The 21,922-nt window shown below is 40.7% G+C and overlaps 5 protein-coding genes across 7 annotated transcripts; 1 reads left to right on the top strand and 4 right to left on the bottom strand.

Annotated features, from left to right (window-relative positions):
• Window positions 1–106: 106 nt before the first annotated feature.
• Window positions 107–1,317, bottom strand: LOC124209007. 2 transcript variants are annotated; one of them, XM_046606880.1, is made up of 5 exons: window positions 1,172–1,311; window positions 964–1,109; window positions 838–900; window positions 681–773; window positions 107–615 (listed from the first exon to the last, which is right to left on the bottom strand). In XM_046606880.1, exons 3-5 carry the CDS (start codon window positions 878–880, stop codon window positions 149–151), a joined length of 603 nt encoding a protein of 200 aa, XP_046462836.1. In that variant the 5' UTR covers window positions 881–900; window positions 964–1,109; window positions 1,172–1,311; the 3' UTR covers window positions 107–148. The 2 variants fall into 2 exon arrangements, 1 of the variants encoding a protein (XP_046462836.1); XR_006880745.1 differs by having other exon boundaries at window positions 107–571; window positions 964–1,317.
• Window positions 1,318–1,727: 410 nt separating this feature from the next.
• LOC124188610 (transformation/transcription domain-associated protein-like) lies at window positions 1,728–14,630 on the bottom strand. The gene is made up of 11 exons (XM_046581353.1): window positions 14,366–14,630; window positions 11,733–14,302; window positions 7,926–11,651; window positions 7,521–7,859; window positions 5,893–7,452; window positions 5,740–5,831; window positions 3,887–5,674; window positions 3,425–3,802; window positions 3,231–3,324; window positions 2,595–3,014; window positions 1,728–2,533 (listed from the first exon to the last, which is right to left on the bottom strand). Exons 2-11 carry the CDS (start codon window positions 14,295–14,297, stop codon window positions 1,844–1,846), a joined length of 11,652 nt encoding a protein of 3,883 aa, XP_046437309.1. The 5' UTR covers window positions 14,298–14,302; window positions 14,366–14,630; the 3' UTR covers window positions 1,728–1,843.
• A 346-nt stretch (window positions 14,631–14,976) lies between these two features.
• On the bottom strand, window positions 14,977–16,333 carry LOC124207441 (splicing factor 3B subunit 4-like). Its single transcript, XM_046604891.1, has 5 exons — window positions 16,149–16,333; window positions 15,770–16,083; window positions 15,665–15,709; window positions 15,196–15,605; window positions 14,977–15,130 (listed from the first exon to the last, which is right to left on the bottom strand). The coding sequence occupies exons 1-5, from the start codon at window positions 16,180–16,182 to the stop codon at window positions 15,040–15,042; spliced, it is 894 nt and encodes a 297-aa protein (XP_046460847.1). The 5' UTR covers window positions 16,183–16,333; the 3' UTR covers window positions 14,977–15,039.
• Window positions 16,334–17,182: 849 nt separating this feature from the next.
• Window positions 17,183–19,068, top strand: LOC124188808 (U4/U6 small nuclear ribonucleoprotein Prp4-like). The gene is made up of 6 exons (XM_046581680.1): window positions 17,183–17,681; window positions 17,741–17,860; window positions 17,924–18,322; window positions 18,383–18,659; window positions 18,750–18,806; window positions 18,870–19,068. The coding sequence occupies exons 1-6, from the start codon at window positions 17,323–17,325 to the stop codon at window positions 18,954–18,956; spliced, it is 1,299 nt and encodes a 432-aa protein (XP_046437636.1). The 5' UTR covers window positions 17,183–17,322; the 3' UTR covers window positions 18,957–19,068.
• On the bottom strand, window positions 18,999–21,393 carry LOC124188809 (tumor protein p63-regulated gene 1-like protein). 2 transcript variants are annotated; one of them, XR_006872492.1, is made up of 7 exons: window positions 21,276–21,393; window positions 20,581–20,797; window positions 20,320–20,503; window positions 19,922–20,106; window positions 19,580–19,720; window positions 19,359–19,486; window positions 18,999–19,287 (listed from the first exon to the last, which is right to left on the bottom strand). XR_006872492.1 is itself a non-coding variant. In XM_046581681.1 (7 exons), exons 2-7 carry the CDS (start codon window positions 20,789–20,791, stop codon window positions 19,094–19,096), a joined length of 1,035 nt encoding a protein of 344 aa, XP_046437637.1. In that variant the 5' UTR covers window positions 20,792–20,797; window positions 21,276–21,385; the 3' UTR covers window positions 18,999–19,093. The 2 variants fall into 2 exon arrangements, 1 of the variants encoding a protein (XP_046437637.1); XM_046581681.1 differs by having other exon boundaries at window positions 19,922–20,098; window positions 21,276–21,385.
• Between the last annotated feature and the right edge of the window lie 529 nt (window positions 21,394–21,922).

Below are 21,922 nucleotides of genomic sequence, written 5' to 3' on the forward strand. Positions count from 1 at the left end.
AAACCTCTAGGTCTTTTCTAAGTGTCCCAACATTCTTACATTTTATTGTTTGGTTGTGTAAATTGTTTATTCTTTGTAAGTGTCCAAACATTCTTACATTTTATTGTTTGGTTGTGTAAATTGTTTATTGTTCCGTTGACATAATACACTACTTCTTGTTTTGAAAATGTACACTTTTCACATTATAATTTTCATTTGGTAGTCGATCCATCGAAATGCAAAAAATCGTTTGTTTAATTTGATCAAAATACCATGTCCAATTCTTTGGTACCATTGATGAAGTTACTAGTGACTGAAATGTCACAAAATTAGACTTGAAATTAGTAGAGCTTGCTTCCATAGAAGGTGATGTAACTGTCGAATCATCAATGACAACAGCAACATTTTCGTTCATTACATCAGGAAGTGGATCAAAAATTGCTTCTTCAGCAGCCTGGTGAGTGTCCATTGATTCTTGAATAGTAGAGGTAGCTTCCATAGAAGGTGATGCAACTGTCGTATCTTCCATGACAACAGCAAGATTTTCCTTGATTGAATCTGGAAGTGGATCAAAAATTGCTTCTTCAGCAGCCTGGGGAATGTTGATTGATTCTTTAATAATTTCCATGGAGGGTGCTATCAGATAAAATTTAAAGCAATTGCTCTTATAAATAAAATGTAACGAGAACTATTATCAATACCTGTACTGTCAAATTTTTTTCTCTTAGACGTAGTAGGTATTTTGTCTACTTTTGGTCGTTTCCTTACTGATGCATTGCTAGCATTTGTTTCCACTACAATACATATTTAAGAATTGCGTTATTTGATATTAAACAAAATAAACATATTTAAAAATACCATTAAGGTTATTTCTCCATTTGAAACCATCAACATTTTGCATTGCTTGTCGACTAGGTGTATCTAAAATGAAAATGGTTCAGTTTCTGTGCTTTACAGATTATACAGGAAATGTAATATCAATACCATTTATCAGAAAATGTTTGGGAATTGCTCCAGCATTACGATTCCTACGTTTGAAAGGATGGAACACGTTCAAAATTTAAATCCCTGATTTGAAGTCACTTTCGTCAAAATGACGGGAGCAAATACGTGAGGTGCTCGTCAAATAACTACATGGAATTAGTTCTCGCCATTTAGATAATGAAGTTTTAGGAATTGCAAACAGGGTAACCTCGTTTTCTTTTTGATTTCCTTTGAAATATGTTGATTTACAACCAGGAACAGCACACCTGCCAACCATTTTTACAGAAATTATGGTTAGGCTTCATTCACGTAATACACGATAATGGCCGCCGTATTCACATATTACACAAAAATGGCCGCCGAAAGTATTATTTGAAAGTCAACGTCTTATCACTAGATGGCGCTGTTTCATTTTTACCACTTCACAACTTCTGACAAGCTCCGCCCTAAAATGTCTGAAAATCGGGGATACGTTTACCCTAAAACCGGGATAGGGAAGCCAACACGGCCGAGAACCGACCAGGTATCTATTGCTCTGGGGAGACGTGAAATCATTGATCACGACTAACCGCTGATAAAAAGGCAAAAAGCCCTTCTAAGAAATTATAAGTAGGTTAAAGTTTTTATAAAATATAATTGGAATTAGAATAAAAGACTTTTCGAGGGTTGGAAGGTCTAAAATACCCAGTTTTTTGCAATCGTAATATTCTGATTTTTGGTAATAACTAATAAACAAGATGCAATTTGGTAATAAATAAGAATAGTCACGTAAAATAATTGACAAGTGTATTATTAATCAACCGAGTTTTTCTACTTACGTAGAAGTCGAATTACAGTTTTTTTTTTTCAGTATACTAAACACAATAGAAACATTCGCACATTACAACCACGGATGCCAAGCTGGATCCATCCGGCACAAATTGTCATTACTATTGGCAGCGGCGACCAAAGTGCTGACTTTAGACTCATTTCCATCAAAGGTTGATAACCCTTGTAGCCTATTTATTATCGCATTAACGGCTTTATTTACCAAACCAATCAAAATTTCTCCCTCCACCTGACCACTTCCACCAGTGTCCTTTTCCTTCTCGTCGGCAGTTTTCTTCTTGTGCCATGCTATCATCTCATCTCGCAAAACTGCTTTCAGAATAGCAGCGACTTTGACACTCGGTTGAACCAAGCAACGAGCCGCAGCAATCATACTTGCGGTAAGAGGACCGGCCACTCCAATCATTGTCAAAAACTCAACCATGTTTGGCGTTAGACGGAAAGGCACAGGTCTGTTGGCATCGAGTTCTCCGTTTGAGTCTTCAACATCAAACTTAAAGTATGATACACTTAGAAGGCCCGAATCTTGATGAATGTACAGCATATCTGCATTGAGTCGTGTGAGGTGTAGCACGTATTCGGCAAGATTGACCAGAGCCATTTGCAGCGTCAGCATTTTTCGGAATGTCCAATAAAATGTGGCTGACGGGAACGTGACGTTGGCCCATTCACGCAACAGAGTTCGTGGAACCATAATCTGCTGTACGTCTTTGTGAATATCTCGTAAAACTTGGTGGCTAGCCTATTTACAAAGAAAAGTTTGAAAATTTGACCATCAAAATAGAATAAGGGAGACTGCTTACCTGACTTCCTCTTGCTTGAATGGTGGCTAATCTTTCATAGTATTTAGCGATGGGCATATCATGTTCAATGTTTCGTTTAACACAACGTAGCCTGTAAATATCGAGTAACGTAGCACTGGATGGGTTGTCTTCTACTAGTCTCATTTGTGGAGAAACAGCCACAACACGAGGTACAGTGAAGTTCAGGAATCTCTTTGACGTTTCCTTATGCTTGTTCAAGTAGTTGTTTAACATTCTAAGCAGTTGCAAAACACGTTCCTCTCTTCTAGCGTCGCCGAGACCTGCATCGTTCACAACCAAGTATGGGTAGATCTTTCCATTGTGTCCTCGAATGTAGAGACGCCTGGCTGCCGTGTTATGCTTTTGAACGATTTCCACGCGCGGCAAGAAACGGGCTATCCGGACATAGTAATGCGTGTGCTAAAACGGGAAAGCGTAGTAAATTCAGAATTTATATAAAAATAGAATGATAACACAGGAAATCGATCGAAGTAACGAAAACCAAATCAGATCTTATCAGCAACCGTCATCGAATAGCTCGACCAATATGGGAGCAGTCCTTGTTAATAAGTTTTTCATCATTTTTGGCGGACATTTCTTATTGGGTTTCATAAAGTGAGAAGAAATTTTGTTTACCTTGGGAAGCAAAAATTCTCCGGGAAGTTCTACTTCCGCTGTTTGTAGATTAAAGTTGCTGAGGAACCGACATTTTTCTTCGATAAGGAAAGACCTAAATAAATCACACAAATTGGAATATATAAATTAGGCTGAGGAAACTTTTTCATGGCAAAATATAATGAATGTAATTTCCGAAAAGTATAATTTCATACCTGGGCAATAGTTTAGTTTTGGCTTCCAAAATCTTGATCCACTTTTTCAATTTGTGAATAAGATTGTGAAGCTTCATGGCGCCGGGCAAAGTGAAGTCGAAATCAGTTGAAAACTGAGTTTTCATTCGTTGAAACACTGGATCCTGAGCTGTGGCTTGAGCTCGACGTGCTAAACTTTCGGATGCAGCACTGCTAAAAGAACCACTTGCAGAATTGGCAATGTTTTCAATGCCTATTCCAAAAGTCGCCACCAGTTTTTTCACGAAGCTCAGCGTGTGCGGAGTGATTGTGGCTTCGGCAACGGATCCTCGATTTTCGAAAGCGATGGCATAACATTTTGCGAGACCTTGTCGCAACTGACGTAGTACTTCTTCATACCTATTAAGGCAAGCAAAACAAAAAAATGTCAATTTCAAATTTTGAAATTTAATCTAAGAATATTTAATTAGATGATGTTCTTACCAATTTTCTCTGAACCAAACCATTTGATCGACGATGCCTTCAAGAGAAGACAAAACAGTGGGATGCAAGTCTCTCTGCATGTGCATGATCCGTGAGCAACGCCACATAGGTTCGGTAGCCTTGATGGGGCCAGCTCCTTCCATCCCAGCAGCTGGAGTGCTGCTTTGAGGTGCGCCATTGGTGACATTAGCACTAGTCTCGGTGGAAGCTTGATTAGCAGCCAATTCCGCAGATTTATAGCGCTCTCTCTGCTCGATTTTCAGCGTCAGGTATAAAGTGCGGATGGGAAAGTACACTGCTTGTGGAAACATCCGACCAACTTGACTCAACAAGTTGAGCACTAACTTCCCTTCATCACGAACAAGGCACACCAGAAGTTGAGGAATCCAAGGTAACCATTGCACTGGCGGAACTCCAACACAATATTTGTCCAAGGATTCAGCTAATGAAAGCTTGTCATCGTCGTACGTCAAAAGCCAAAGCACCTTGGCCAGATATTTCCTTGATTTGGATTCGTTTTGGTGACGACACGCATGTAAGAAACACGTAATTGCAGAAACTCCGATCCCGATGTTGCGAGAGTCTTTGGTGAAAACTTGTTCCAAATGGTCACCCCATAAGGCCCAAGCTTTAACGAGCGTGTCATGCATTTGTACAGCGGCTGAAAAAGCTTTGTTAGCATCGTCTGCTCTGCCAATCTGAGCTAATAACATTCCTTTTAATGCGTAGAGCTCCGCCGTCATTTCTTTGGCAAAGTATTTCAAATTCGTTGATTCTATGACTTCGAGTCCTTCTTGTAGTTCATTTTTCCCCAATACGTTGGCAGCTTGAAGGTAGCATTTGACTTGTTGTCTGATTTTTTGGAAACAATCGACAATCGGAACGCTGGGAATACTGTAGATCCTAGCTAACGAATCAAGGCACACACCCGTTAAATTATGCTTTCGAGCCACTTTGCCGAAATGAATGATAGCCTGGGCAGAGGCGTGAACTCCAAGCATAGATTGAGCGCTGGCCTGTTGATCGCTTTGCTGATCATAATGGGACACGATGAACTGATAGTGATGTTGCCTCCACGTGAATACATCGCTCCAATGACTCAAGTCGTCAGCGATGACCGGTAATCTATTTCTCCATGTTTTGACGATGGCTTTAACATCGTGCAGAGTTCCGGGACGAGACTGAAGAAGGCCTTGATGAATCTGGGCTGCTTCCTGAAGTTCAACTACTTGCTGGGCGGCTTGAAGAGTTGTCAGGTGAACGTGAGACACTATTGCGGGCAGACGTCTCCATTCGCGAATACAAAGACTACTGGCAAGTTCTACATAGCGTTCAACCATGTTGGGATGTTGTTCCTCTGGATGACACATGGCTAAGAAACCACGGTATAAATTGACCTTCCAGGCATACTCCTTCGGACAGGCTTGTTCCAGCTGAGTTAATGCATCACGCACAACAACCCAATTAGGTGTACGCCAGGCACTTTCTAAAACAAGTTGGTAATTCAAGCATTCGGGAGACAACCCGAATTCTTGAAGCAGTTCCCATTGATTTAATTCTTTTCCGCAACGGATCCAGTGTTCTTCCAGCAACCTGTACTCGCTCTGAAGGGAAACAGGAGCAGGCGTGTTAATGAATTCTTGACGAACTTTGGTCATAGCAAGCTCGTAAGTTCCTTGGGCTTGTTCGAAAAATCCTTGTTGTTCATAAGCAACACCAATAATTGTTTCCGGAAGATGAGCACGGCGTTGCCATAAGCCACTCCATAAGTCTTCTTCTTTTAGCGTGCTGATAATACAAGAACATTAATTTTTATTTTTCTCATCAAACGAAATGCGGATTGAAGTTGATACCTGTACATTTCCGAGAGAGCATCAAGAGTTTCTTGGTGAGAAAGTGCTCCAGGTTCTAGATCGTACTCGGCACCAATTTCCTTTTGCTTGACCTACGTAATAAATAGATAAACCATTAAATTCGTCCTCTTAGAATATATTAGATTTTCTTACTTTTGTATGGGCAGGGGAGTTAGAGGTATCAAACGCTAGTTGCTCCAGCATCAACGTCATTCGATGCCATAGATTGTGAGATTTACCCAGGTACTTCAACAAACAGGGTTTAATGCGAATGGGTGGACTACAAAGCGAAAGAGCTTCCGCGAAAGTGTTGATGGCACTCGGTTGGCAGTCTTTTTGAATCACATGTGCGCCACTGCACAAAAATGGCACTAGTTCGACAGAAAGCGCTTGCTGCTGCCTCTCACCGAGAACTTTCCAAATACGAGGAAACAAATCCAACCAGAGAACTTCAGCTAGCGACGTATCCATGTGGGCCAACTGTGCAACGGCTTCCAAAAACTGTGACGACGTCACTTCCTTGCCGCTTTCAAGAAATTTGACTTGGCGATTCACCAAAGTGGCTAGGCCGGTTTTGTTCATCCCAGAAGGCGTGAGAGGATCGTTAGGGGCGTTACTTAAATCCATGTCAATATCGTCTTCCTTGACGTGAGCGAAAACGTCTAGTAATTCTTCAGGCTCCTCCTTGATGTTTCCTGTGACACTGAAGGTTTCTCTCTCACTGGCATCCGCTGTAGCGATGACGGAGGTTACACCAGGAAGTAAAGCAGAGGCAGGAGCAGTATGAATAGGAGTTCCAGAAACAGATGTTACCAAAATCAATTCTAAGCATTGCTTGATCCAGTAATGGGCTGAAATGGCTTCCCAATTTTGGGAACAAACTATGTACAGGAGTCGATCGTGTAGACGCCGTCGCATACTCGTATCGAGAACTTGAAAAAATTTTGCTCTCGTTGCTGGCTGAGGACAACGAAGTCCAGCGAGGAATGCTGGTTCCAATTTCGACACCAATTCTGAGCCTTTAAGGGATTCTTCACAGTAGACGAAGTTGATCAGCTCGAGAAAAGCAATATTCAGTTCCACGTCATCTGGAAAACGTTTCTCCAAACACTGCATCATTTTAACAAGAAGAATAGATTTTTCACGCAAACTCGGTCCTTGGTTGATGGCGATAGGGGTTTTCGTTTTCATCCACTCGTCTAGCATGCGAACAATCGACCGCACCACTTTGGATTCACTGCTCTTTTCTAATAGACCGACTAGAATAGAACCAATGAAAGCCTTTCGCATTTCAACACCCATGACTCCAACACGATTTTTCACCAAATCCAGGCTGAGGATGAGCAACTCGCACGAACTGAAACCGCTCTCAGGTACAGTAGTGGTAGCATTAGCCTGGCGATCATTAGTAGCAGGTATTAAATGTTCTCGAGTCATTCTTTGCAAAGCTCTCATGAAAGACGTTATCAGCCGATCGATGTAGCAAGGGTTGTTGGTGCACGCAGCTTTAAGCAGCATCAAGGTTCCAAGTAGAGACGTTGACGGTGCGGTAGTGTTTCTCTCGTATGCCCCTAATCCTTCATAAATGGCTTTCGTAACGGCAGCGTATAAACCTTCAAGCTCTTCATGCTTCGAGGCCACATTTGAGTTGGTTGGCTCAGTTGGAAACACTGACATAAGACGAGAAAGAAGTCCATGAAGGCATCGAATAACCTAAAGAAACAAAATATCCCAAAATATTAGAAAATTGTTACAAGACATATTGGGTAAGATTTAATTACTTTGGGATTCGTGCAATTCATGAGTGAAGAAAGCCCGCGTTGAAGTGGTTTGAAGCCTGCCAGGATTTGTTCCTTCCGCAAAATACTTAACAGGAATGTTAGTAAATCGAGAGCTGTACAAATATTGGTGAAATTTGGAGCAGAAGCGGCTGCTGCTGCCGATGCGGCCGCAGTAGCGGCTGCGGGAGAATCGGCAGTCTGAAACAGTCGATCGAACCAAGCTAGTTTCAGTTCACAATTTGGCCAAACATCGGGTTTTAAAGCCATCTTCAGAAGAGCCACACATCGTTTAGATAACTGCTCGCCCGAACTGTTGGCGGTCGAGGTTGCATCGTTCACCTGATAAGAGATTGAAAAAACATTTTAGCACGTATACTAACTCAAAAACATACACACAAAGCATACCTGACACGCCAGTCTTAATAAAAAGTTTGCTATGGCATCACAGTGAGTTTTCTCAATCGGTTTACTGACTTCCAGCATTTTCCCTGAAGAAGAAGATGAGGCAAGTCGTGGCTTCTTTGCTTCTGGAAGTCCGTCATTTCCTGATCGTTTTACGGATCCAGATGGCATGGTCTCATCGCAGGACTCACCTCCTGAATCAGCTTCATCCTTCATACGCTGAAGCTCCCACTTGAGGACAACTTCGGCCAATTCGACGGCTAACTTCTTGTGCTCTAGCGTGGCCGTTGGAGTAAATCCCAGGCGCTGAATCGAGGTTATCATGTACTGCACCAGATGATGTCGAACTGGATAATACACTTTGTAATGACGCACCAGCAACTGGAGAATGTGCACCAGTTGAGCAATTGTGTGACCCTCTTCAACAATGATTTTCTTCGTCCAGTGGGTAAGCATGGTGTTTCCGTCCTCCATGCGAAGAGGCATAGCTGGCGTTAGAATCTCCAGTGCTTGTCGGACAACATTGCGAGCTTCAACAGCGTGGGCCTTCAACAAACTGTGGAAAACTTGCAGCACAATTCGTTTGTGAATGGCGAACTTTGCAATGATGTGACTCAACAGCAAATGGCCATGGTAACGGGTGGTTGGATCAACACAGTTCTTGCTCAACAGACACGGCCATGCAAAAGTCATAAGGCGACGTAGTTTGTTTCCCTGGCGTTTATTGGCGGCGTCGTGAATATGTTGCGAAGCTTGTTCAACCAACAAACAGCTCAGCTGAAGCAACAGGATTCGAACAGCGTCCGAAGTTCCAAAAGGATTGTCTGGATCAATCACTTTATTGATGAAAACACTGACAACGCTTTCACTGTTATCTTGGTCGGGGGTCGGTGGCGTACCAATGAGAATTTCTCCTTCTCCTCGCTCGAAACTGACGGCAAATCCTGGAATTATGATGTGTTGGAGAATTTTGGCTTTAAGTTCTTGTCCCAAGTTGGGATTTCGGAAAAGCTCGACAAACTTGAAAAAAGACGCTCGCTTCCAGTCAGCTCCATATGATTGGCCGACTGTTTTTTCCAAAAATTCTTTCAAAAAGTAGAAATCGGGAATCGTGCGATCGCACAACGCGCGCATCAAATGGAAGAGTAATTCAACTTCTTCAGGGTGCTGCTGAAAGTAATACAGTAAAATTTTGGCCAGTTGACGTTGCTCCTTTCGCTCAGCGATCGAAAGGCTCGTAGTTTTCTTTTCCTCGTAGCGACCCGAACACCAAGCTTTAGTCAGCACGGTTATTAAATCGGGCTGTTCAGATATCCACTGGTCGTCCTTGCAGATCATGATGCGCAAGATTCGAACCGTCACTTGCAGTGCATGAGGTTTGGGTGTTGTAGACTCCGAAGGCAGACCGCCAAGCACAAAATTAACCAATCGATTTGTGTTGGCCTTAATAGCGTCACGAAACGGTTTGCCTTCACTGTGGCGAACAAAATGTTCAAGGAACCGATTCCAATCAGCATCGGCAATGATATCTTCCCGTAAAAGTAAATCAATTGTTTCGGTAGGATATCGCAGAAGAAACTTGATTAAGGGCTCTCGGAAAGGACTGCCCGGTTCTAATCCTAAGGCACGTTCTGTTTGCAGCACTAATTTGCACAGGATTTCCAGGAATCTTGCCGAAGCAGCTGGAATCTGATGAAAAAGTCCAATGATGCCAATTGCAACCTTCACTTCATTGCTGCACAAGCTGCTGCTGCTGAAAGGTCCGTGGCTAGTCTGGGTAGCAACTGGACGATTTCCTCCGGTTTTAAACGCCACGATCACTACTTCGAGCCACTTGCGTAAATGCTGAAGAAGTTGTTCACAAAGCTTTTCGTTGAATACGTGGGGGAAAAGTTGAGTCGTGTGAGACAAGCGCAATATGACATTGGTAGACAAACTGCGATAATCGCCCAGCAAGAGTAACAACGGACGAACGGCGGTATGTACAGTCTCCATTTCGATCTGAGTGCCCACCAGTATCTTCTTCATACAGGAGAATGCCGTTTCTTGAAGTTCAGCATTGTTACAACTCAAAGCTTTGAAGATAACATTCAAGATCTTGTCTCGGCACTGAGTGATGTAGTGGCAAGCGGCTAACGCTTGCAAAGCGGATTTTCTCAATGGGGTCAAGTTGCTCACGGACTTGTAGCAAGGTAATTTCAGAAGAACAGTGTCGTCCACCTCGCACAGCGATAGTAGTTCGTGGAAGAAAACCTTATGCTCGACAATATTAAGATCAATGGTGAACAGTCGGGGTTTCAGCGTCGTGCAGAAGGTGTTACCGTCCATTAACCCAATTTGGGCGTTGACTGGCTGGTGTCTCAGTAAATGCTTTTTAGGCGGAATCATGTCAGCCAACACTTCCTTGTGTGGTTCCATGATGGCCGTTGGTGTTTGGTTTGTTATCCGTGCCAAAACCTGCAATAGGTGCATGGCTTGCTCACGTACAGTTGAATTTGGACTGGTCACTTGTCGTACGAGTTCATGGGTCACGTCATGCAGACTTTTCTTTTGCGCAGACAAAATTTCCGGAGAAGGAGACGATTCTGGCAGCGGAGTAGCGCATAAAAGAAGCATTTTCTCCAAATTGGCTTTGGCCATGTCAATAGCGCCGCTCGACACTTCTCCAGTGAGATCCATCATGACGAACAAGAGGGCCTTTAGGAATACATACTGATGTTCGAGAACCCACTTGAATGCCATTCGTTCAAACAGGAACTTGATGGCAATGCAACCGCCCAATTTTGCATACCAAGCTCTGTCGTAGCAAAGGCTGCACATTCGTTCTGCCAGATATTCCATTAGAGGAAGTTTACAAGCTCTCTCTTGGGAACCGAGCACAATAGATGCAGTGTCAAGCATCAACACTAGCGCCAAGTGTCCAGGTTTGCAAAGTTCTTTTTCTTCGTGGCCCATAATCGTAGCCAATGCATCAACCAACACGAGTGGATCCATGCCTAAAATCCGTTGGGCAGAGCGACCAGGAACAAGCATAGGAAACGGCCCCGCCTGCTGGACGACGGCAACAAGAGTGTAGTGTCGGACTAGAGATACCATAGTGGGCAGAACTGCTTGCCTCAACTCCTTTATGGCTGCTGCGACGAACATGGCAGTAACCGCCGTTTGATGTACATGTCTTGCTTGCTTGTCACTGCACTGGAACGAAGGACTTTGCACAGGATGAATATCTCCTTCCAAGAACGAATGATGAGATAATAAACGCTGCATTGTGAGACGATCGTCATCCAGGTGAAGTGAAGATAGCAGAAAGCAACGAACTACTTCCCAGCATTGCGTTCGGTAAAATGGCTCGGTACTACTTGATTTCAAAGCAGAAAACGCTGTCTCCATAATCTTCTCGACGGGCAGGGAAACGGGCTGTTTCAATTCTTGGAAGTGGATAACGATGCAAGGACCAGACTCTTTGTCCCAATAGTCTAGTCGTTGCGGTTCAACCATCATTTTACGATTACCACCTCCAAACTTACCAAGGACTCTAAAGGCAACGTGTGCGATCTGGTCGTTTGGATTCCTCAAAGTACGCCATAATGCTTGCATCAACTCAGCTCTTACTGGCTGAATATGCTCGTAAAGAAAATCTGGTTGAAGATTGTCGACACAGAGTTCTAAGGTTCTTAAACCTTGGCTCACCAAAGTCTGTGAACCATTCAGCGAAGACACAAGAGGATCCTATAAAAAAATTGGAAACAATAAATAACAAATTTAGAAAAGAAAGAATAATAATAAAAAAAAAACTCATAATTTTATTACCATAAGCATCGGGAGGTAAGGAAGGAGTGAAGATAACCGCACGGGAACAGTCAGGCAAAGTTCCACGAAGAGATCCTTCATATGCTGCTTGTGAAGTCCACTTTGAAGACTGTTTAGACTTTGAAGAAGATTCGGAAGCAATGGCAAAAATTCTTGATAAAGGAGGTCATGACTACCTCCGCCGATGGATCGAAAAAGTGCCCGCAGCAGGAGGAAATAGTTGTAGGGCTCTTTAGCACTCAAAGCTAATTCCATAGATTTGTTGACAATGTGCGGTAGATGTGGCTTTAACATTTGTTCATTCTCCGCAGCAAACAAAGAAACGCTACCAAACACAAGTTTGAACAACTTCAAATAAAGATTAGAACGCTCCATGTTCAATCCCATTTCTTCCATGTGATTCAGCAAATATTCGACGAGGATGGTGGCGAAAACAGCGGAGGTGGAAGGGTTTGCAAGAAATGAATTTGCAACTACCTGCAAAGCGCTATTGCGGTAAATGCGCTCTACCACGTAGTCAATTGTTGTGGCAAATACTTCCTTGAAAGTCTGCGGATTCATCATGGCGAAAACACCAGCAAAATGTTCCAATACTTCTTTTTCTTCTTTAGAGCGAATAGTTTGTGCTGGAACAGTCGGCCGAGCAGCGGAAGCCCCACCGACCGGAAAGCCAACGACGGTGCTATTAAGACTGCCAGAGGTCTCCGCTCCGACCGCACTCGGAATATTTAAGGCGTACACATCAAGTGCTTTCATCGCCCACTGCACCAAACGGATGAATATCACCGTTTCTTTAGGTTGCAAATTCTTGCCTGTAGTAGCAACACTAGTCGTAGTATCGAGTGGAGTTTTGCAGGCCGCACATCCCCAGGTGATGGTTTTCACACCGCACACAAGCGTTTTAACTAAGCTTCGACATTCAGTGATGCTGAAGACAGGTCCCGCAACTCGAACAGCAAACTTCATCGTTTTCTCTTTTTCATCTAGAAGAACTAAAGATGACCGAGTATCTTCCGGTTTCGTTTCATTCGCAGATGACGGTGAAGATGACGGTGGTGCAGCTCCATTCTGTGACCAACTTAACGAAGGAGAAGAAGGAGGCTCAGTACTAGGGGTTGCATTTGTTCCACTGTTGTCTTGCTTGTTCTTTGTCCCAGCTAAAATAGGCAACTGTAATTTCACGATGCTTTTGAATTTTAAAACAAAAACTTCAAGCATTTCTATCAGCAACTCTCTTCCAGGTCCATTTTCAACATCTGAACGTTGTCGTATGCACTCCACCAAATTCAGCAATAACTTGCAAGACATAGTCTGAATGCTTGTTGGAAGCGATTCGTCATGAACGTTTTTTGAGAATAGATGAACTGCACGAGCAAGGTCAAGCATTGGAAGGTGTTGTCGAACATGATGAACGAGGTCAGCTAACGTACTATAGGCTAAAGGTCTTAAAGATTCATTAGTTGTCCAACCTTTGCCAAACAGTAAATTTTCGTCAAATAAGCGCTCCATGAATGGAATGAAATGAAGACGGAGGTCAGTTGCCAGGATGTGCCTTGATGCTATCAGCAATTCTTTCCTCAAATGAGCAACTTCCATGGGGCACAGACTTAAGAGTCCCAGTATACCCTTAACCATTAGAGTAGCTTGTTGAGCAACAGCTTCTTGATAAATGCGAATGATGTAGGCCAGGAAAGATAGCGTTTTGATTTGGGCTCCAATGAAGTCTACAAAAATTTCTTTGTTAAATGCAGGATTTGCCTTGTGCTGGGCTGATGGCTGAAGGGTAATTGTAGTCATGATGAGAGGTATAAACTCTGCTACATCTTGATGAACATTATGCTTGTAAAGTTGATACATTAGGACCACAATTATTGGGAGTTCCTGCAAAACTTTCAACGACAACACTCCTTTTGGTATCAAATTATATGATATGTTGTTTCCATCAGGAGTTCGTGTTTCTGTGAGAACAACAGTGGCAGTAAATGTTTCAGCAAGTACTGCTTCAATGTTTAATTCACTTAAATCTTTAACTTTGATGGGGCTCCTTGGTTCAAATATCTTGTTTAGTTGATTCGGTAGGTCACGGTAGATGCCTTTGACAAATTGTAGAAAAGTTTGGATCTCCACACTATATTGGGGACGGTACTGTTTGTGAAGTTCAATTATGATTCGAAGACATATCAGCACATTATCTTCATTTTCTCTCTCAAGTAATCTGAACATGAGGTTAAGTGATTGTTTCACATATGGCCTTAAGTGTTCATTGGTGGGAAGACGATGAAACATTTCCAAAATCAATTTTCGGACTTGCTGAATGTTGTACTCTGCAATGAAGAGTGGTTCACTGTCTTGCAGTATCTTGAGAAAATTTTTCATAGCATGATCCAAGAATGCTGGATACTGTGGGGAACTGACAATGACTTCCAAATTTTCACTTAGCTCTTGGGCTGCTTTTAGTTTGTTCTCATCCTTTGCCCCAGGATCGGAGAGCATTGAAACAAAAGAGGTAAAAGTATTCATTTGGGCCACAACATCCAACCCAGGTACCGCATTAGAAGGCCCCATTTTATCTAAATGAATGAACAACATTGAAAAATTGTTCAAAAAAAAATGAAAAAGCTCAGACTCCTCACCTGTAGTTGACGAAGTCGTGTGGTAACGTCAATTCAAATGTAGCGTCTCAGGTAGGGTTCAAAAACAATTTATATAGGCTACTCAAGATTGACATTGTTTAAAGAAGGTATTATAGATAATGACAAGCTAGAAAACAGCTAACATCATTAAGCAGATTTATGAACGGATTGAATAAAATTCAGAATAAACGCCTGTACGCTTCACCACAGAGCCAGACTGCTTCATTTACTATTTAAAACTTAAAAGTTGACTAAAGAATCATGCTTATTGCTGAAATGAAAAACAGGCCGCAACACATGAAAATCATTCACTCATCGAGAACAAACGAGTCATGTAGCACCATCTGTTGGGTGAAATAAAAATACGGAAATGGACAGAAAATGGAGCCATCTGTGAGTAAAAGCAATTCAAGAGTCAGTTTGTAATTTTGTTAGCGTACATTTAGTTACACTTTACAAAACAGAAAGGAACTAATTCTTTACTGCATAACAGAGCTAATTGATCGAATAAAATATTCGTAAAAAAATTAGTCTGATGTTTTTAATTTACGATTTAATGGATTCAACATAAGCGTAACTATCTCGAAGCAGATCCCAAAACAGTCGCAAAGTCAAAGAAATGTGTTTATTACTTTATTTTGTATTTCAGACATACATGAAATGAATAAACGAAATCAAACGGGAGGTGGAATTGGAACAAATCCAGTTGATGGTGGTGGCGGCGGCGGCGCCCAGGAAGGCGGGGGCGGCGGAATCGGAGCTAACCTAAAATATGAATGTTGATTCTATATAGTAAATATTCATATGAATCTAATCACTATTATATTTACGGAAGAAAATTCGAAGATGGAGGTGGTGGAGGTGGAGGAGCCCAGGTGGGTGGTGGAGGAGGAGGTGGAGGCATCGCCATTGTAAGTCCTTGCAACGGAGGTGGGGGAGGTGGAGGCAATCCTGACATTCCCATGTTGCTCATTTGCGGAGGAATAGGAGGGGCATCGGCAAAAAGTTGATGAGGCCGATCTGTCTGAGCAAGAGGATTTTGTGCTGCCAGAAGCCTTTCTGCTGCTGATCCATGGCGTTCACCCTTAGAATCCTTCTTGAAGGCATATGATATAGTAATTGGCCTATTACATAAATATTGGCCATTCATGGCTTCAATGGCAGCATCAGATGCATCAAAACTGGCAAAGTTGATGAATGCAAAGCCTTTTGAATTCCCTGTTGTAGGATCCCTCATGATCTGCATTCAAAAAAACAAAATAGTAAAATTTAAAACCCCAACAATGATTTCAAATTTACCTTTGGTGTCTGAAGAATTACGCCAAATGCTGAAAATGTGTCATACTAAAAAAGCAATAATAGATTAAATTGTGTTTTGAACCTAAAGGAATGCTGATTGGTTACCAAAAGTTTTTCATCAACTTCAGGATCTAAGTTTCCAATGAAAATATTTGCTCCAACATCTAAGTTTTTCTGGTGTGCTGATGCTTTGTTTACCCGAATGGGTTTACCATACAGCTTTATCATGTTCATAATTTTACATGCGTAGTCAGCATCATCTTCACTGAGGAATTCTATGAATCCGTATCCTTGATGCAGTAAAGTAATCCGATCTTTAGGCATATGCACATTTACTACAGGACCACCTTGAACGAACAACTCCCACAGCAAGGGCTCCGTAACTTTTTCGTCTAACCCACCAACATAAATGGTAGCATCTGAAAATGATAAAAATTTCACATAGTCATTTCATTTTAGTGCATAATAAACTTAAATTTCTTACCTTGATTTCTTTCTGAAACAGGTCCAGCAGCCATGCTGAAAGTAACCAAATAGTTTCCACCTGAAATTTGCAAACTTCCAAAATATAAAATGCTTGTTTGAGTGTGTCTGCCTTGTATTATTGAAGGCCGGTCAAGCGATCAGTTTTCCTATGCCAGTGCTTTTGACTAACCAAGCTCCAACTAGATGACGCCCGGAGCTAAAGACCGGCCCACACACTCAATAGCGGCAAGGGCGGAAGGATCCGACAGGTTTTCAAATCTTAGTCTGTGTGGTGTCTTGTGTCTCTTTGCAAATTGCCAAATTCCAATAAATAATGCCGTGTTTAAGCATGTATAATTATATCCGGAAATCCTACGAAATACTAAGAATATAAAATTTCTGTATCTAAAGCGTTAATAGAATACATCCTTTATTCCTTTCCCTCTCATACAGATCTTTATTAAGAACAATTCTTTGTAGTTATTATACAGTTTTCTAAAATTAGATGCATAAAATGGATAACCAAATTTTGAACTGACAATCTGATATTTCAAACATCATTTTTGGTTATGTCCCTATACTAGGCCTAGTATACTCCCTAATGTTTCCGTACACCAAATTGGCCTGTTACACAGTCTGTTACACAGTCTGCTGCATGTGTAATCGATCGCATATCAGGCATTTTATGCTATTAACAACTGTATGCTGAGCTGAACCTCAATTTTATAGGTTGCAACAAAATCATTTTTGGAAAAAAATCCCAGATGGGCATGTGCTGCACTATGAGTGCGAATAATTTTTTTCTAATCGAAATCACAAATTGGTAATATAAACCGAAGATTCAGTATTCAGGTATTATTCAGACTGGCTGTTTTGTATATTAGGTAGTGTAATAAATCACACATCATAATTTAAAATTTCTTTTGCGAGCGGCAGTTTATTATCCGAAGAATGAGTACATGGAACATAGTTTTCCAGTTTTCCACCAGTGGCTCTGTATGCTGCACATGATTTTTTCATACCGTAAGTCGCTTTTCGTTTGGGAGTCGTCTGGCTTGTAAAAGTCTATTTAAGATTTAAGAACGATCGTATTGACAACAAAAACGTGACAAAACGAGGTGTCGGTGTCTATAATATTTAAACATTGAGATCAAAACAGGAAAAGTTCAATTAGAAAACACATTTCTTTAAACATGTCGTCCACAACCGGTTTCGCTATCACAATTGACGATGGGGAAATTCGGAAACATCTTAGGCAATTAGGTGAACCAATAACCCTTTTTGGTGAAGGACCTGCTGATCGCCGAAATAGATTAAAAGAGTTACTCTCGGTTCATGGACATGATTTGATCGATAGAAAAAAAGAAGATGAAAAAGAAATTGTGAAGGTTGAGAAAGATCAAACTGAAACCACTTGGTATCATGAAGGTCCTGAATCACTCAAAATTGCTCGTTTGTGGTTAGCATATTATTCCCTCCCCAGAGCAAAACAAAGGTTATCTAATGTGAAACTTGAATCTGAAATACCAGAATCAACAAGAACAGCCAAAAGGTCTGAAATATGCTCTGTTATGAAAGCACATCCCAATTAATATATTTTTTCTTTTCCAGGCAGGAAATGGTGAAACGGATGAGAGGTATGAACATCATGTGCAGCCAAGTTGGTGATGGAAGACCAATATCATATTGCCAATTCAGCCCAAGTGGAAATTTGTTGGCCACTGCCTCCTGGTATTAAATATTCTGAGATTGTAAGAGAGTTAATCAGATAATAAAAAACAATTCATGTTTTAGGAGTGGCCTGTGTAAATTGTGGAATGTACCTGACTGCACTTTGTCTCATTCATTGAGAGGCCACAAGTGTAGTGTTGGAGCAATAGTCTTCCATCCACAAGCCACCTTGAGCTTAGAACCTTCAGAATTAAATATGGCTTCATGTTCCATGGACGGCGCAGTCAAATTGTGGAATTTAGAAAGTGAAGAGCCGATTGCTGATATGGAAGGACATGCTCCGCATCGAGTGTCAAAAGTTGAATTTCATCCTTCTGGAAGATTTTTAGCTACATGTGTTTTTGATAATTCCTGGAGGCTATGGGATCTAGAACAGGGTGTAGAAGTTCTTCATCAAGAAGGGCATTCCAAACCTGTATACAACATAGCATTCAATGTTGATGGTTCAGTGGCTATCACAGGGTACCAACACCTAAAAATATGTTAACATAATATTTTAATTACATGTGGAATTTTTTCTAGTGGCATGGACTCTTTTGGTCGAGTATGGGACCTCAGAACTGGGCGCTGCATCATGTTTATGGAAGGTCATTTAAAAGGTGTCTTGGGCATCGATATATCACCTAATGGCTACCACATAGTAACTGGAAGTGAAGACAATACCTGTAAAATATGGGATTTACGTAAGAGATCCTGTATCTATACTATTCCTGCACACACAAATTTAGTGTCGAGCGTGAAATTCGAAAGAAGTTCCGGACAGTATATTGTCTCATCTTCATATGACTGTACCGCAAAGGTATGAATAATCATTAATAGATTTTCTTTCTGCATTCTTTAAATGTTACATTTGTCATCTATATATATTTGAAATAATTTTCTGCCCTAGATATGGGCGAGTAACACTTGGCAACCATTGAAAACCCTTTCGGGACATGACGGAAAAGTAAATTTTTTAATCAGATACGTTTGTGATGTGTTTCTCAATTTTTTTATTTTATTGTTACAGGTTATGGCAGTTGATGTATCGCCTGACGGGTCGTTCATCGCCACAGCCTCGTACGATCGCACTTACAAGCTTTGGTCCCCTGAATAAATGTAGAAGTATAGAGTGCAGCTTCGAAGACGACCATGCTTGTTTGATTTCTTTATTTGTGTATTGGACTTCGAAAACATTAATAAATTAAATACAAAAAAGTTGAAGCCTATTGGTTGGGAAGATTGGGTGGAGTATTAAAAACTTACTTTCCCTCGTACTTTGTAAAATCCGAATTGACTGTAGTTGTGTACTAATGCTGGAAGCCCTAAATACGAATTCATTATAATTGGCTTGTATTCAACTAAACCCTGGTACTCGTTTTGCAAAGTTCGCTGTAGGTTGACTGTAAAATCTTTAACGTCGAATATAGCAGGAGTCGTGTGTTCAGCTAAAATTCATAGGTAAAAATAAGAGTTAACATCCATCGAATAATGATTAACAGAATTGCAATCTTTTTACTTGAAAGTAGTGGATGCGATAAAAACGTTAACCAGGGAATTGCCTTGCTCCATGGATTCCATAACTGGGTAAAATTGGGTTCTGCCGGCACGGACCCAAACAAAATTCGGACGCCGTTTCTTTTCAATCTAATTCCAAAGCAAGAACTTTCTTGAAAACTTTTGTTCGACATTTCTACATTATAACGTATCAATGTGTCATGTCTGATTTAGTTATGTTACCTGTCGGAAGTGAAGTCAGTTTGAGTTTCTTCACCTGTTGAACGTTTATGTAATAGCTCCGATGCCGATTGACTATTAAAGTTACCTCGTAGAATAGACGAGAATCGTCCTGTTATAGAATCTGCGAGGTATTGGAATTTCCTAAAGTATATTCATATAAAAATACGACAAAAGCTAAATTAATTTTCAATCATCCGATATAAGTAGACACTAAAATCTTATCTCATTTTTACACAGAGAAACATTTACTTGCAATCCACATGATTGTGACAAATTTCAGTTGATTGGTAACCAATGCCCATCAATCTGAAGAAAAAAAAAATTTGAACGGAAAAAACTTACGGTGTGATTGAGTGTGTTGGGTATTCAATATTCCCAATAGTAAGGTGAATAATTTTCTGGAGTGCATAGGTCTCGAAGCTTTGAAGAGTCGTGGTGATGAAGTCGTATTTTACAATGAACAAGGTTCGAGAATAAAGCAAAATCAGTCGTTCTTTTTCGTTGTCCCAGTGATCGACCCTTTAGTCCTCAATAGAAAACAAACATCAAAAGATGAAACAAAACAGATCAGAAAGTGAAGTTTTTTTTCAAAACGAAAGAAGCGCGGTTTTTTCAAATAAGCTACGGTACGAAAAAAGAAACAAAATCAATGTCGTGTGTGTTTCGTCGCGTACTGGAATATTGCAATTATTTTTGAGCGCTAGTGAAAATACTTGACAACATTTAGTTAAAAGTCTTACATAGTTAGCAACCAACTTCCTACGAAAACCCCATGGTTCTCAGGTTCTCCTCGAGTCAAGATTCTCTTGCAATTTTCGATCGCGAACATGTAATTTCTTGAACTGAAGTAGCCTTGTGAGATGATTTGACCGTCACCACCACGAGCTTCAGCGCTGAGAACAGTTGGAGATAAAGGAACATTTTCTACGGTATAGTAAAACAATAGCTTTGTCAGAAGTCAGCCCATCATAATATTTTTAAAAAAGCTTATAGAATTGTACCGCAGTTTGATGAAGGACCGCAGGGTTGGAGTTCAGCTATTTTCTTTCTTTCTTTCATTTGATCTGCTTCGTTGTTTGAAAAAAGGTTTTGCTTTACGATTTTTTGGTTTGAAATAGTGCCTGAAGCATTGTTTAAAGATAACGTTGCTCCGCAAAATTCCGGTAGATTTGGCTCATCCAAGGTTGGTGTAGTTTCTGCTTCACTAAGCATGATTTTCTGAACAAACAATCGAAAAATTTGATGTTTTAATTTTGGAAGTGGAAGAGATATCCGAATGTTAGTGTTATCTGTTATGTACAAAAATTTTCGGCAATCTGCTGTAGGTTTTTATTTGCCTTAAGTAAATAAAAGTGAAGACTTTCGAGGGGTTTCACCACAAAAAAAAAAAAAATCTTCGTACACCTTGCCAAAAAAACTCAAATTTTAAGTCTATCTAGACGCACGCCCGTAATTTGAGCAAACTAAACAAATTACACAAAAATTACGCAAATTTGAGCGGTGAGCCTCTCGAAGTATTGGAACCAATTTTTAATTTAAGAAGTCGACACTCAATATTTTCCAATTAATAAGAGCTTCCTGTTCCTCGTATCTATGACCTCTCGTTCTTCTTGATTTTTTTTCTTGATTTTTCCATTGAATTTGAATTTATTGCACATGAATTGTTTTGATAAAATTGAGAAAATCCAGATCTTACCAAATACGATTCGGTTAATTAAGAGGAGCTGATAAGTTGGCTCAAGACACTCGAAAGTTAGACCTTCACTCAGTAAATGTATCAGTGGGATCGCGCAATGTTACAAACATCTTGGCTATCAGCCATGCGCATCGACTTGCGCAATGCAAACATCGAAAAAAAAAAAAGTTTTAGACGATCAATACTTTTCTTAAGTTATAATTTTCGGCAGGATTCCAATATTCTTTCATTTCAACTCAGTAGGGGAGGGTGGGATTAAGCGGGACATTTTAAGCCCCCATTTCCCTTTACTCTAATATTGAAAGGTGTAGCTAAAAACTTTCCGGTACTTAAGTTAATAGTGTTGTTTATTATTGTATGCCAATATTTTTTCAAATATCTTGGCCTCCGTTATGAGAGATTTAAAATTTGTAAATTTATGGGAGGAGCCAAAATATTGGGATTTTTTGGGGAGGAGGGCTCATAGGTTAGGCGGGTTAGGATTAAGTGGAACAGGGTAAGCCGGTATTAAAGCCAATAAGCAACGTGTGCTAGGATTAATTATCAGTTTAAAAATATATATTTTTCCCTCCATCTTTTCCATAATTCTAGAAGGCCCAAAGGTTTTGAAAAGCAAGTTCAATAAAGTTTTAATAGAGTAGACTAGA

The sequence above is a fragment of the Daphnia pulex genome, chromosome 2 (assembly GCF_021134715.1).
Source record: "Daphnia pulex isolate KAP4 chromosome 2, ASM2113471v1".
Taxonomy (NCBI): domain Eukaryota; kingdom Metazoa; phylum Arthropoda; class Branchiopoda; order Diplostraca; family Daphniidae; genus Daphnia; species Daphnia pulex.

Bases quoted from the DNA above. Each gene is read 5' to 3' on its own strand.
- LOC124188610 (XM_046581353.1), bottom strand. From the start codon at position 14,297: ATGGGGCCTTCTAATGCGGTACCTGGGTTGGATGTTGTGGCCCAAATG. The intron at 5,675-5,739 runs GTATCAACTTCA...TTGTATTATCAG, and splicing joins GCTCTCTCGGAAATGTACAG to CACGCTAAAAGAAGAAGACT. The intron at 3,325-3,424 runs GTATGAAATTAT...TGATTTATTTAG, and splicing joins AAAACTAAACTATTGCCCAG to GTCTTTCCTTATCGAAGAAA.
- LOC124188808 (XM_046581680.1), top strand. From the start codon at position 17,323: ATGTCGTCCACAACCGGTTTCGCTATCACAATTGACGATGGGGAAATT. The intron at 17,682-17,740 runs GTCTGAAATATG...TTTCTTTTCCAG, and splicing joins TCAACAAGAACAGCCAAAAG to GCAGGAAATGGTGAAACGGA. The intron at 18,807-18,869 runs GTAAATTTTTTA...TTATTGTTACAG, and splicing joins TTTCGGGACATGACGGAAAA to GTTATGGCAGTTGATGTATC.
- LOC124188809 (XM_046581681.1), bottom strand. From the start codon at position 20,791: ATGCTTAGTGAAGCAGAAACTACACCAACCTTGGATGAGCCAAATCTA. The intron at 19,487-19,579 runs GTAACATAACTA...CTTTGGAATTAG, and splicing joins ACTGACTTCACTTCCGACAG to ATTGAAAAGAAACGGCGTCC. The intron at 19,288-19,358 runs GTAAAAAGATTG...TATGAATTTTAG, and splicing joins ATCGCATCCACTACTTTCAA to CTGAACACACGACTCCTGCT.
- LOC124207441 (XM_046604891.1), bottom strand. From the start codon at position 16,182: ATGGCTGCTGGACCTGTTTCAGAAAGAAATCAAG. The intron at 16,084-16,148 runs GTAAGAAATTTA...TATCATTTTCAG, and splicing joins TGTTTCAGAAAGAAATCAAG to ATGCTACCATTTATGTTGGT. The intron at 15,710-15,769 runs GTAACCAATCAG...TTGCTTTTTTAG, and splicing joins AAGTTGATGAAAAACTTTTG to TATGACACATTTTCAGCATT.
- LOC124209007 (XM_046606880.1), bottom strand. From the start codon at position 880: ATGCAAAATGTTGATGGTTTCAAATGGAGAAATAACCTTAATG. The intron at 774-837 runs GTATTTTTAAAT...TATGTATTGTAG, and splicing joins ATGGAGAAATAACCTTAATG to TGGAAACAAATGCTAGCAAT. The intron at 616-680 runs GTATTGATAATA...TTTATCTGATAG, and splicing joins AAAAAAATTTGACAGTACAG to CACCCTCCATGGAAATTATT.